Raw genomic sequence first — 12,602 nt, 5'->3', positions numbered from 1 at the left:
TAGGACTTTGTTCTTAACCTGTTCTGTGGCTTGAATTCTCCCCCAGGCCTAGAATTTAGTATGTAATAGGAATTTTTTGCAAAAGTAATTTGTTCATGTAAGACATTGAAAGGCAGATATCAGTAGCAGACATAGCAAAAACAATTTTGCAAGTTCCACCTAAAATCCTAACAATTGTGATTGAAAAGCATGGAGTGCTGTTAGGTCTGCTCTTAAATTATGATGTGAACAATGTATGCTCCTGACTATTGGGATTTACTGGTTTTGAATACTTAGAATGATAACAGGTAATAATGAGGAGCAGTTCATGCAAACTTCAAATTTCTGGTTTCCTTGCTACTTACTTAAATAGTTTCATTTTTTATTTTGTTTGTGATAATAGCCCTAAAACGTCCTTTGTCTTTCAGAAAATTAGAAAATTCAGAAAAATTTAGACAATTCTTTTAATTTTGTGACTTAATCAGGCAATATCATTTAGATTTCACACAGAATTAATTTTTGGGAATGGGGATGGTGGGGAGGCCTATCTTGGAGCCTCCTTATTCTGTGAACCAGTATTGCTTGGAGTTGAAGGAGCGCATTTCTCTTGGCAGCATAGTTTTCTATGGCTTGAAAACCACTAACGTTGACATCAAACATACTCGTAGTTCTTACTGACAGTATTCATGTCTATAGTGTGTATCCATTTCAGTGCTTTAAAGTTTGATGTGTGGCTAGCAGAAGCATAGGAAAATGTTAGATTAAAACAGTGATTAGCTGGATCTAAAGTGGAGAGAGATGTATTTGATGGTTGGACTTTTAAGTGGATGAGAATTTGGTTGGTTGTTTGCATCTGGAGGGTAATGGTCACGGGCTCAATGTCCAGACGGAGATCAGAGATATGTGAGCAGTGTCCCTCAGGAATCCATACTGGAACCAGTCCCATTCAATATCTTCCATCAGTCACATGGACAATGGGATCAGTTGCATCCACAGCAGGTTTGCAGATGACACTAAATCAAGCTGTGCAGCTGACACACCTGAAAGGTGGGATGCCATTTAGAAGGACCTGGACAGACTTGGAGAGGGGACCATGAGTTCAACAAGACCAAGTGCAAGGTGCTGCACCTGGGTCAGAGCAACCCTGGCACCAGCACAGGCTGGGGATGGGCAGATCACGGCAGCCCTGCCCAGAAGGACTTGGGGGTGCTGGGGATGAGAGGCTGGACATGACCCAGCCATGGGCACTGCCAGCCCAGAGAGCCACACGTGTCCTGGGCTGCATCCAGAGCAGGGTGGGCAGCAGGGCCAGGGAGGGGATTCTGCTCCTCTGCTCTGCTCTGCTGAGAGCCCACTGCAGTGCTGCATCAGCTCTGGGGTACCCAGCATGGGAAGGGCATGGAGATTTTGGAGTAGTCCAGAGGGGGCCATGAAAATGATCGGAAAACTGTAGCATTGCACCTATAAAGACAGGCTTAGAGACTAGGGGTTACTCAGCCTGGGGAAGAGATGGCTCAAGGGGTACATTATTGAGGCTTTTTTTGGCACTTCAGGGAGCAGGTAAGAAAGATGGGGACAGACGTTTTAGTAGGCCCTGTTGCGGTAGGACAAGGGGTAATGGTTAAAATGTAAAGGGTAGATGTAGACTAGACATATGGAAGTTCTTTGCAGTGGGGCTGGTGAAATGTTGGAACAGGTTGCCTAGAATGGTAATATCTCCATGTCTGTAAGCATTCGATGTGTCAGTTTGGATGAGGCTCTGAACAACCTGATCTAGTTGAAGGAGTAATCTGCTTATTGCAAGGTATTTGACTAAATGATCTTTAAAGGTCCCTTCCAACCTAATTTGTTCTATGTATCTGTATCTTACAGCAATTTGATGTGTTTCGATGTTTACTATTCATCTTTTCTTGCAAGTGAATTTGCCAAGGTAGGTATGGAAACAAATGGAAGATACCGTCTACACAAATGGAAATGGAATGAAAATATGAAAACACAAATGCCATTTATGGTCTTGATGTCTAAGAATAGTAAAATGAAATTTGGAACACTTACATGACTGACGAGTTGTATTTTAAGCTCCACTGGATTTCCTACCACTGCATAGAAAGCTAATATTTGTTCAGGTGACAAATTTGCCAGACTTACCTGTTCTTTGTGAATAATAGGTTTTTTTCCCATTTAATGAGTTTTTTTTTACATTATATAGTAATGTAAAAAAAGTTCTTCAGTACTGACATAACTAAGTTACAGAGGAGCTAGAAAAAGATACTGTTATTGCCAGTGTAGTGCCTGTTGTTCATTTTCTGATTTTATTTAATTAAAATATTAATATAAAGCTTTATTTTTTTTTTTTTTACTTTTGAAGTAGGCTGCAGTTTGAATAAAATAGGAAGAAAAGTTCCAGATAAGACTTTGTAGTGGTCTCTTGTGCTGGTGAATGTTTGAAATGCTTTACAGCAGTGTCAAGCACACATATTTTTGTTCTACAAGTTATAAAGTAATTTATTTATATGAAAATATAATTTTTTTTTCAGCAGTGTATTATCTTATGCTTCAGAATCTACTATTTTGAAGTATTAAGATGGAATGTAATAAACTGGAATACTTAAAATGGTTAATTGCATATTGTATTGGAGGGGATGTAGCACTGGATGTCCTGTTATAAGAAAGGACGTTAATCTGCTTATATGGGAAAGGGAGCATTTATTGCACATGGCATTATCCTTGACTTGTAGGTCATTTGGAAATAACCAGTTTGAGTTGTCTTTGAAATATAGTTAATAAATTACCTTGCCACAGAGCAGATAGTTACAGACAAAAAGCCTGTCTGTTACTATTCTTTTAATGTACTTTTCATATGGAATATTCTTGCAGCTCTTTGTTGCAACTAAGGAATACCTCCTTAACCCCAAATATTCTTGTGGCTCAGAAGCATAGTGTATAACCGGAAAAGAGGCAATGCAACCAGAATTAGACTGGGATTCAAAAAGAATAGTGAATTTAAACTTCCCTGTCCTGTGTCCAAGCATCTGAATTACATGGGAGAAATGGAGAGATGATCTAGTTGGTCATTTTGCTGCTTTTATCAAGGCTTCAACTGAACATTTCCCAACAAAGACAGTGATATCTTCCCTGGACTAATTCTGCCAATGAGTAAAACATTTTATTACTAATTCATTACTGGATCATACATTCTAAATTCCTTAGGTATTTCAAAAGATAGGCTTGAAGACCATGCTGCTAGAATTTACTAAGTTGTATTGTTGAAGTTGTTCAAGGCCGAGTAACTAATGATGTGAAAACATTTGAAAAATACTGAAATCCTTAGATTTTAGAAAATACTGAAATCCTTATCTTCTAACATTATGATTAAGCTATGTAGAGTGTTTAAAATATAAGAAACTGAAGAAAACTTACAAAAATGAAAATCAGAGATAACTGGTCCATACTTGATGGGGTCAGTTACCTCACAAATAGGGATGTAGACAGAGCAGAGGCATTTAATGCCTTCTTCACTTCTGTCTTGGACACAGGTCATAGGCTGTGGATTCACAGAGGTCTCTCCAAGAAGGCCATGACTAGAGGGACTGCCCAGCTGACTCTGAACTTGTCTGAGGCTTCTTCAGCTGGATGTGCATGAATCTATGGGCCCCAATGAGATTCATCCTGGAGAACTGAAAGAAGTGGCTGATGTTATTGCAGGATCTCTCTCCCATATACTCAACCACCTTGGGAGTCTGGAAAGTCCCAGTCTACTTCAAGTGGCAAATATTGTCCCAGTTTTTAAGAAAGGTGAGAAGAAATGTTGGTAATTACTATCCATCTCACTGCACTGCTTGGTAGAACTATGGTTAAGGTAATCCAGGAGTTACTGAAAAACAATGGAGTGACAATGATCAGCAAGGGCTCATGAGGGGAAGGTCCTCCTTGACAAATTTAATTCCCCTTTATGTCAAGCTCAACCATCTAGTTAATGATAGAAAGCCAATGGATGTGGACTATAATTTCATAAATTCACTTGGGGAAGTTTCTCCAAGCTGTGATGCTTGGGGAACAGGGTGGAGTTAGAAGAGGAGGAGTAGGAAGAGTAGTAGTAAACAAATACTAAGTAGCAGTACTACTAAGTTCAAGAAAACACCTCACTGCCTCCTTGCTGATGATAAAATTTTGTAAAATTACTTTGTGTATGTTGAAAGCTAAGCATTCATCTGAACATTTTGATCCTAATTAATTAAGTAGTAGTTGTCAAATAAGATTCTTTCCCTTCAGCTGTTTTTAGTAGCGAATATATTCAAGCAGAAACCATTTAGCACATTGTGAAAAATGAAGTAATGTTACTCAGTGACAGAGAAGCCCTAGGCAACAGTAATTTCATTGATGCTTGGATGTTTTATGAATCAAAAGACAGTCTCTGCAGTGTATATTTTTTTCTTTTGTTACTTGAATGTGATTTATAAAAACTTACTCATCATAAGTTTTGCTAGATACATAGTCCCAGTACATACATAAAGCTTGCCTAAGTCCTTATTTACATGATAGAAATGCAGAAGGTGGTTTCCTCTGGAACTGAGGCCTGACAGTATCTTATAATAATATTGCATTGTTACATTGGAAACGATGTAAATTAACCTTTAGATAATAATTCTTGTATCTTTTTCAGTTGTCAGTATTTGGCATTGACATCCTAAGTTTACAGCTGCTGCAGGTGTGCCTATGTTTGTATTCTTTTCTAGGATAACATGCACGTGGATATAGCTTGTTATATTCAGTGGTGAGTGAATGTAGCAACTGAAGTAAAGTAATCCTTATGTATGCTTCCAGTAAATTATACTGGGGCTGGATGTAGAGGAAGGTGCTATAAGATGGTTGCAAGCCATCCCTAACCTGGCTGCACCCCATCAACCTGTACCTCTTTTCCTTCTGGTAAGTTTGGCTTTCCAAAGTCCTGATCACCCCACAACCTATCAGGTTCTCTCTGTAATTTTGGAGTTGTGGACTTTTGTCCCTACTTCCTTGTAAAGATGATTTTTATATGAACAGCCAAACAAAGCGAAAACAATAAAAAGTTGCAAATTTTAGAAATGAATGCACACCTATGTAAAGCCATTAATTTCTTGCCGAAAGACACAGGATGGTAATGGGGTTTTACTGCCTTCTTTCTCTCCTTTAGGGTTTTGAGAAGTAGCTCATTTTTCCACAGAACTGAGAGGGGAACACGTCTTCGAGTCAAAAATATTAATATGAAGGAGTTGGATGAGTCAGGCACATTCCCCTCCTCTCTCAGATGAAAACACAAAACACTTTGCTTCAATGGCAACCTTTTTATACCCTTTTGAGGAAAAGGTGGGAGGGAGGTTCCTCATCCCTTTCCCATTGATTGAGTATTTAGGGACTTAACAGTTTCTCCCCTCCACTTACCCTTCTTTCCTCTCCCCTTTCACCTTTCTCCTTTTTTGGTTATGTGTTCAACGTTGCTTCTTTATTGGTTCCCAACAGCACTTAACAGGTGCAATGAACAGATCAAATAAACCATACCTAAACCATTGGTAACAACAAGTAGAAACCAGAATGAACACTTTTCCTTCGTTTACCCTGGAGCTCTTTTGGGCTGAAGCAAAATCCTATTTCGTCTTGCACAGGGAGGTATCTTTTTGACCTTTGCTCTGTTGCAGCAGTCTAATTTGCTTAATATTAATCTAATGCTGCTGTTAAAAAGAAAGTATGCTCTCCATCTACAGCAAACAGGTTATGAATTAAGTTACAGCATAGCAAGAGGAAACTTGCTCAGTCTCTACCCCCAGCCTGGTACTCATATCCGTACATCTTCAGTGCTTCACTGTCCTTAACCAGTGAAACAGGTTGGCAGAAAAGCCTTCAGAAGTCTACATTAGATAGTTTTAAGAGCAGCTGAAGTTACGTATCAGGTATACTTGGCAGCTGAGAAGCTAAGATGTGGTGTGGTTTGTCGAGATCCATGCTCTGTGCAACACGAACCACGCGTGGAAGAGCCGGGCAGCAGGCTGACCAACCAGCCCGTTGCGTGGGCAGCTCTCAGCCCAGCGCGGGTGGATGCGGGAGCGCGGCCCGGGGCGCGGAGCGCTCCAGAGCCCGAACGGGAGCGCGGGGCGCGCACATCCTGCGCTCCGCCGGCAGCGCCGCGGCGGGGGCGGCGCATCCGCGGGCCGGGCGCGGCTCGGCAGCAGCGCCTCCGTGCCCGGCGGCGGCGGAGCCGGCCCGGGACACTGCGCTAGGTAAGGCGGCCGCAGCACCTGCTGCCCGGCAGTCCAGGCGGCGAGCGGCGGCTTGTCCCGAGCCTTCGCCGGCGGAGCTCCGAGGAGCTGCGGCGATGCTGCGCCGCTGGGACCGCGTCCGTCCGCTGGCGGTCGCGCAAAGCCTTTGCGTGCGCTGTCTTTCGCCTTCAGAGCCCCAAAAGGCGGAGGGGTTTTTGAGTAGGGCTTTGTTGTAGTTTTGTTGTTGTTATTTGTAAATATCTGTTGTTGTTTGTTTTCCTGTTTTGAGTTCACTACTTTGCCATAAGAGCTACTCCTTTTTCCCCCCCTAGTTTTTGCCGCAGTGGGGACAAGATATTTGGTCTTGATCATGAAGGTGCTTTCTCATACAGAGCAGAAGCAGCTTTTAACTACGTTACTCTTAACTTTTTTTAATAGACAAAAATGTAAATAAGAGCTTCTCTAATAGTAAAATTATGAAAAACATGTTTCAAAGCAGTTCTTGATAGTGTTTTGTTGGGGCACTGCTGTGCTCACCTTACAGATATGCCAGGCTCTAAAAAGCCTTCATTTTTATGGACTTAACTCCTGCCTCTGTACAAAAACGAAGTTCTTCTCATAAATCTTTTAAGGCACACATATGTGACTGAAAACCTACCAGATGTTTTATTTTACAATATTAATTTACTAATTTCTGCACATTATGGAAATAGGATATCGGGGCATTTTACTAAGACGGATTTTTCCACATAAGTAAAGATGGAATTGTGTTCTGTGAACTCGGTATGAAAAATTGACAGGACAACATCTTGTGGAAATATTAGACCACTTAAATGCTTTTGTTTTTCCACAATGGGTTTGAATATTAACTGAAACAAAGAAAGTGATTGTGCAGGTGTATCTTGATAATAGGCAACTCATCTGGCCTTCTCAGTTAACTTGCAAATTAGACATTTATGCCAACGATTTGCCGAATTTTAAAAAACTTACAGATTTGCCTACCAACTAGTTGAGTTGTATCTTTCAAGCTTAGCATCATTAAGACAAGCAGATACCCCCAAACTACATTAATAGTAAAAAGAAGGCTATAAGGTAGAATAGCCGCCCTTCTCAATGGAAGCTGCTGCTTTGATTATTAAAATTACATTTAATGAATTTTGGTATAAAAATTTTTTTATAGTTCGTAGTGTAGAGCTTATTGCACAGTTCTAGCTGTCCATGAAGGTGGAATACCAGCTATAAAAGTATATTTAAATACAGAGAGTATCCTCTTGCTTTGTTAATTATAGCAGTTTGGTGGATGATAAAATGTGTGGGACTATGAAGTGTCACAAGCTAGCACTAGAGCCGTCATTTGAATGCATTTGTAGAACCAAAAGTTTTTGGTCCATTTCTTTCATTTCTTTGCTACATTGTACAACTGTGCTGCATGAACTCTTTAAAGGGTTTGCTGTTGCTCTGATCCCACGGGTTCACAGTGCCCAAACTAGGGAGTAGTAAATGGTAAAGCCATTAAAAATTTCAGAATTAAAAAACTACTGCCTCTGTCAAAATGGCTGTTAAAAGTTGTGAGGTAAGAGTCATGTCCCACAATGTTAACAACCATGTTTCATTTGTTTGAGTAACCTTAGTAATAAATTTGATTTTATTTTTCAGTAACGTATAACCCACATTTCACATTTTTAAGGTTTCTAAACTCTAGGGCCCCATTTTCTTTTTAGTTGAAATGAAAATGCTGTATTAAGAAAGATAATACAGGAATACATGAAGAATATATTTTACCAACCTCAATAGCAGGCTTCTGTCAGAAGAGAATTTTTTTCCTTGTTTTAAAACCCAAGACTGTTCTTGAAAGGTGAAAAAGTGTGGTCATTTTTTGGAGACTCTTTAATTCCCTTCTAAGGATCACAAAATTGCTGCGCTTTTTTGTATATGTTTTGGTATTTCAATAGCCCTGAATGGGTGGTTTGTTTTTTTTTTTTAATAAGATTTAAGCTTCTGTTTGTCTCAGATTTTTGAAGAGTGACATTTTAAAAGGTGGTTAGCTGCATTTCTTCTGTTCAGTTGCCTTCAAGAGCAGCTAATATCTGGTGAAGGAATCAGCACTAGTGCAAACTGCTTAATGATAAATGTGATAGGGAGAGGTTTATTTAATCTCTCAGTTTGAATAGTGTTATAAGGCAGTAAATGAATGTGCTTGTGAAGCTATGAGCTGAGGGTTCTGCTTTGTCCCCTCCCTATCCCCCAATGCTCTAGATGTTCAGCAGACCCCAGTGGAAAAATGAAAGATCATGTCAAAAACCTTGGCTGTAAAGTTAAATCTCTGGTTTTGGGAATGTAGTATTTGTTATGCATGTATTTTCATGCATGCATGCATAATAAATACTTGCTCATTTTTTCCCTATAATTTATTTTGTCCAAGATCTTTTGGTCAGATCCAGAAAAAAGATCTATACTTAAAAAAATGTTTTGTACCACATTTGACCTGATGGCTGTGCAGTGTAGTTCCTGGTGCTGGGGTAGCTGTGAGTGAACCTTTGGTGCTCTAACATAACATAACTCAGATGGAATCTATAAATTCAGGACCACAGTTTAGTTCTGTTGCAGTGCTTTTACTGTGGGAGCTGTGGGATGAGTGTTACTAATGGGCACTGGCTTGTCTGTGAACATCATACTGAAATCTCACAGGTTTTGAAGAGTGTTAAGATCTGAAAAATATAAACAGACTATTTGCATGGTCAAAAAAAATAAAATGGTGATAATGGCTAGTTACACAGTCAACAAGCAGAAGAGAACTCAGCAGAAAACCTCTTGATCTGCATGTGCTGCTGACTTCCACAAGATGTTTTGTGAAGACAGACGTGTTGGATTTTAAAGCATTACAAATGATGCTCTGGGGATTCCTGCCTGCCTTCCAGTGGCCTCTGGGTGGGATGCATCCTTGCTTTATTGTTGTTTTGGTTGACCACAAGCAGTGATTTAATGTGCCTGTCTTGATATAGCGGTAATAAGACTAATTCTTAGCGTTTTATAGGTATGAGTTTTAGTGTGACCATTTAGGGTTTATTTACATAGTATGATATTTTTGACATTCAGTCAGTTGCTTTGCTGTTATGAGGCAGCACGTCTGTGGCACAGAATTGGGAGATTGTGATCTGAAAGGAGAATGTAGCAGAGTACAAGCAAAGACCTTATGTTTTGTTAGCTTTAAATTGATATATGGGAGTATGAAATTCATGTTTTATACCACTGCTTACACTTTTCATCTGTCTGTAAGGCACAGGTTTTTTGCACAAACTGTGATCTGGTGCAGCTCAATGAGCTGTGGGAGGCTTGCTGGGGCAGCCACAGAGCAGGAAGTTCAGGGAAGTTTGTACAAGTATCTGCTGGATTGCAGAGCGGCATCAAAGCCAGATCCCTGTCTTCACCTTCTCTGTCTCTTTCTTCCACTGTGATATGCTTTATTTGCAGGGAAGAGGAGAGAGTCAAGTCGCTGGTTGTGAGCTGGATTGCTGCAGGATCAGGAAGTGCCCTTCTGTGTTTAGGAAAATGCTGATTATAGACAGTAAGTGCTAGGATAGCCAATAGTAATCACAGTGTTGGCTGGAGGGTCACCTTGTCTACTGGTAGAAAAGCCTTTCTGTTGATACTTAAATAATGCTTCCCCTTATCTAATTTTTTGTACAGAGAAAATGTAAATGTAAATCTATTCTGTATACAGAGTAAAAATGTTTGATAACTGACATCTTTAAGTGCAGTTAAGTAAATAATGGATGTTTTTATATTCCATTGGTTTATTTTCTTATTGTGGTCCTTCTAACATATCATAATATTTGGGGAACCCATGCTGTAAAATGCTTAAATTTATAATGTTGAAAAAATTTGAATATATGACAGTTCCATAATTGACAACGAGTAAATAAAATATTGTGTGAAGAATATCGGAATTATATATTTCAACTATGGCTGAAACCTCTGCTGCAGTTTGCATCAGATTACAATATGTGATTCTATTAAATTAACTGCTAAACTGGATGCTGAGAAGGGTTTTTTTTTTTTGTGTATAGATGAATTCTGTTACTGCTGTCACTGGCAGCATGGGCAATGCCTGAAACCAGACCTGTTTGGTAGATGCCTGTCATGCTGGTTTCTGTGTCAGAGGCACAGATGTCAGAGGAGGGGATCAGGTGTTGCTCTGTGAAATTATGTGCATTCATGATGTTGGGAGCTTGACCTTCCCCTTGCTGTGTGGAGTAGGACTCTGCCTTAGCCCTGGAGAGGATTTGTCTGCATGGCACCTTGTGTGCACTGGGGGCCAGGCCTTTTGTGGACGTGGGCAGTTCTTTGCCGTACAGAGGAGGGGAATGGTGAGTAGTAAGCTGCATGTGATGGTGTCTCTTTCAGTCCCTTGATCTGAAATGGAGGTTGCACAAGCACTGCGCTGTAGCCAGAGCTGAGTATTTCCTCCCTACGTGCATCCTCTTCTTCCTGCCTCTCCCAGCCACTTCCAGAAGCCAGGCTGAGTTACTGTAAGCCCCAGACAGAGGAAAGACGTGAGCCATTCATGTGAAAGATTTTCTAAACAACCAGCATTCTTCAGAGTGTGAGAAAAGCAAAGGAAGCCAGTTAGTGCTGTGTGTTTCTATTTATTGATTCTTCTGCAGAAAGCAACTAGTACCATTAGGTACTCCTTTGCATCCAGGAATCTATTGTAAGCTGGTTTGTCAGGCAAGTAGACAGGCAGTACTGATACTCTTTCAGCATGGCTCTAGTCAGTGCTGTATGAAAAACCTTGGTTGGTTCTGATGAGTTTATTAATCCACTCAGGATTCATGCTGAGCTAGGTACTTAGTATTTCCGCTTGCTCAGGCTCCCAGGGGATCCACAGTGTGATGCAAGCAAAGGGTGGAGGGAAGCCAAGATGGCACCATCCCTCCAGTGAGTTTTGTTTGTATTTGCCAATACAAAACAAGTTTGTTGTACTGGTGATGCAATTTTTATCCTCCAGAGGAAGTGCTAAATTATGTTTTCTTGCTCACACTTTCTGTAGAATAGGTAGACTAGACAGAGGAGATGGATGTTGAGATACATCTCTCAAGGCTTTGGAGGTCAGAATAATCATTTGACAAAACCATCCAAGAGTAGTTCTTACTCGCTTGGCATGGTATAATGATTGGAATATGCTCATGTTTTCTTGCAGTGGAGATGGTGGATTTTAGTTTGGATGTGTTCCTTTAAAGACTGAGAACCATTGTAGGTGGAGGAGTTTTATACATTGGAATAGAGCAATGGTGTCAGATGGCTGACTGATGTGTCTCCTGTTTCAGCCATGAAGTGATGCCCACTTCAGAAGAGCAGCAGTAATTGTGAGGTCTGGGATAGATATTAATATGTGTCATCTATTCTGTCAGTCATCTATTCTGTCTGTTAACACTTGTGAAAGGCTCTACCTTAAACTACTCCTTGTGGAGCTAATGTTACTGTTTCTTACCTTCTCTTGTAACCCTGTTTTCTTCTGTACCAACAGGGCTGTGCTTCCCGTGCTGCTGCTCTTAAGGTTGGGCTCAGGATGCTGTTGCTGGAAACTGCAGAGCTTTGTCTGTTGAAGTGAGATACCTGGAGTCAGCTGGAGGATACCTCCTTTCTGCACAAAAAATAAGAAACCCCTCTGTCTGAATGTCACTGCTGAATAGGCTCACTGGATTATGGTTCGCCTTGATATCTTCTTCTTACAGAATGAAAGGTTTGGATGTTTTTGGCAGAATCTTTGTAACCAGTGATTTTGTAAAGGATTTTGCCTTGTTTTAGAACTGGAGGAATGTGTGGATTTCTGAATGTACTTGAACTGAGTGGCACCAGAAGATGAGAATTAACAAATTTGAGGTTTAAAAGGACTATATGCATGGATGGTGGGTGGGTAATCTTTGGCTTCAATTTAAGCCATGCATTTAATTTCTGCATTTGTAGGCAGGGAACTTCTCAAATCCTATCTGACTCATACAGTGCTGTATATATACATTAATATGCAATGAGCTGCACAATGTGTAGTTTTTGGAAACTGTTCAGCTGTAAGAACAAGGCCACATCTGAGCTGAGACAGACCTCTCTTAAGACAGGCTTCTGTTTCAGCCTGTTTCAGCAAGTTGAAGAAGACTTGTGCATAGTTGTTGAGCATACCTTATTGCTTGTAAAGATGTTGCTTCTGGTATACTTTTCTCATTTGAAAGGAATACTGCTTTTAGACTGTAAATTTTGAGGGTGTAGTGAATCTCAAATAGAATCACGGAAATCAGAGTTGCTGTGATGACTGTTGTTGTATTAGATCTGGTGATGACATGTCTCAGTAGTTTGCTATTTATGGTAGTTAAGGCAACCTCTCTTGGGGATGAC

General features: G+C 40.4%; 1 protein-coding gene across 4 annotated transcripts in view; it reads left to right on the top strand.

Annotated features, from left to right (window-relative positions):
• The first annotated feature begins 6,117 nt into the window (after window positions 1–6,117).
• ARHGEF28 (Rho guanine nucleotide exchange factor 28) overlaps window positions 6,118–12,602 on the top strand; it is a 116,514-nt gene continuing 110,029 nt past the window's right edge. For 3 of the 4 annotated variants that reach the window (XM_072921938.1, XM_072921942.1, XM_072921941.1), the window contains exons 1-2: window positions 6,118–6,233; window positions 11,740–11,955. In XM_072921938.1, the coding sequence (XP_072778039.1) occupies window positions 11,889–11,955 (67 nt within the window). In that variant the 5' untranslated portion in view covers window positions 6,118–6,233; window positions 11,740–11,888. Of the gene's footprint in view, window positions 6,234–9,641; window positions 9,778–11,739; window positions 11,956–12,602 lie in introns of those variants that run through there. The other variant, XM_072921939.1, reaches the window with a different exon arrangement.

This window comes from Taeniopygia guttata, chromosome Z, assembly GCF_048771995.1.
Source record: "Taeniopygia guttata chromosome Z, bTaeGut7.mat, whole genome shotgun sequence".
NCBI classification, from domain to species: Eukaryota; Metazoa; Chordata; class Aves; order Passeriformes; family Estrildidae; genus Taeniopygia; species Taeniopygia guttata.
Note: the sequence above shows the minus strand (reverse complement) of the source record. Positions and strands in the feature narration are given on the sequence as shown.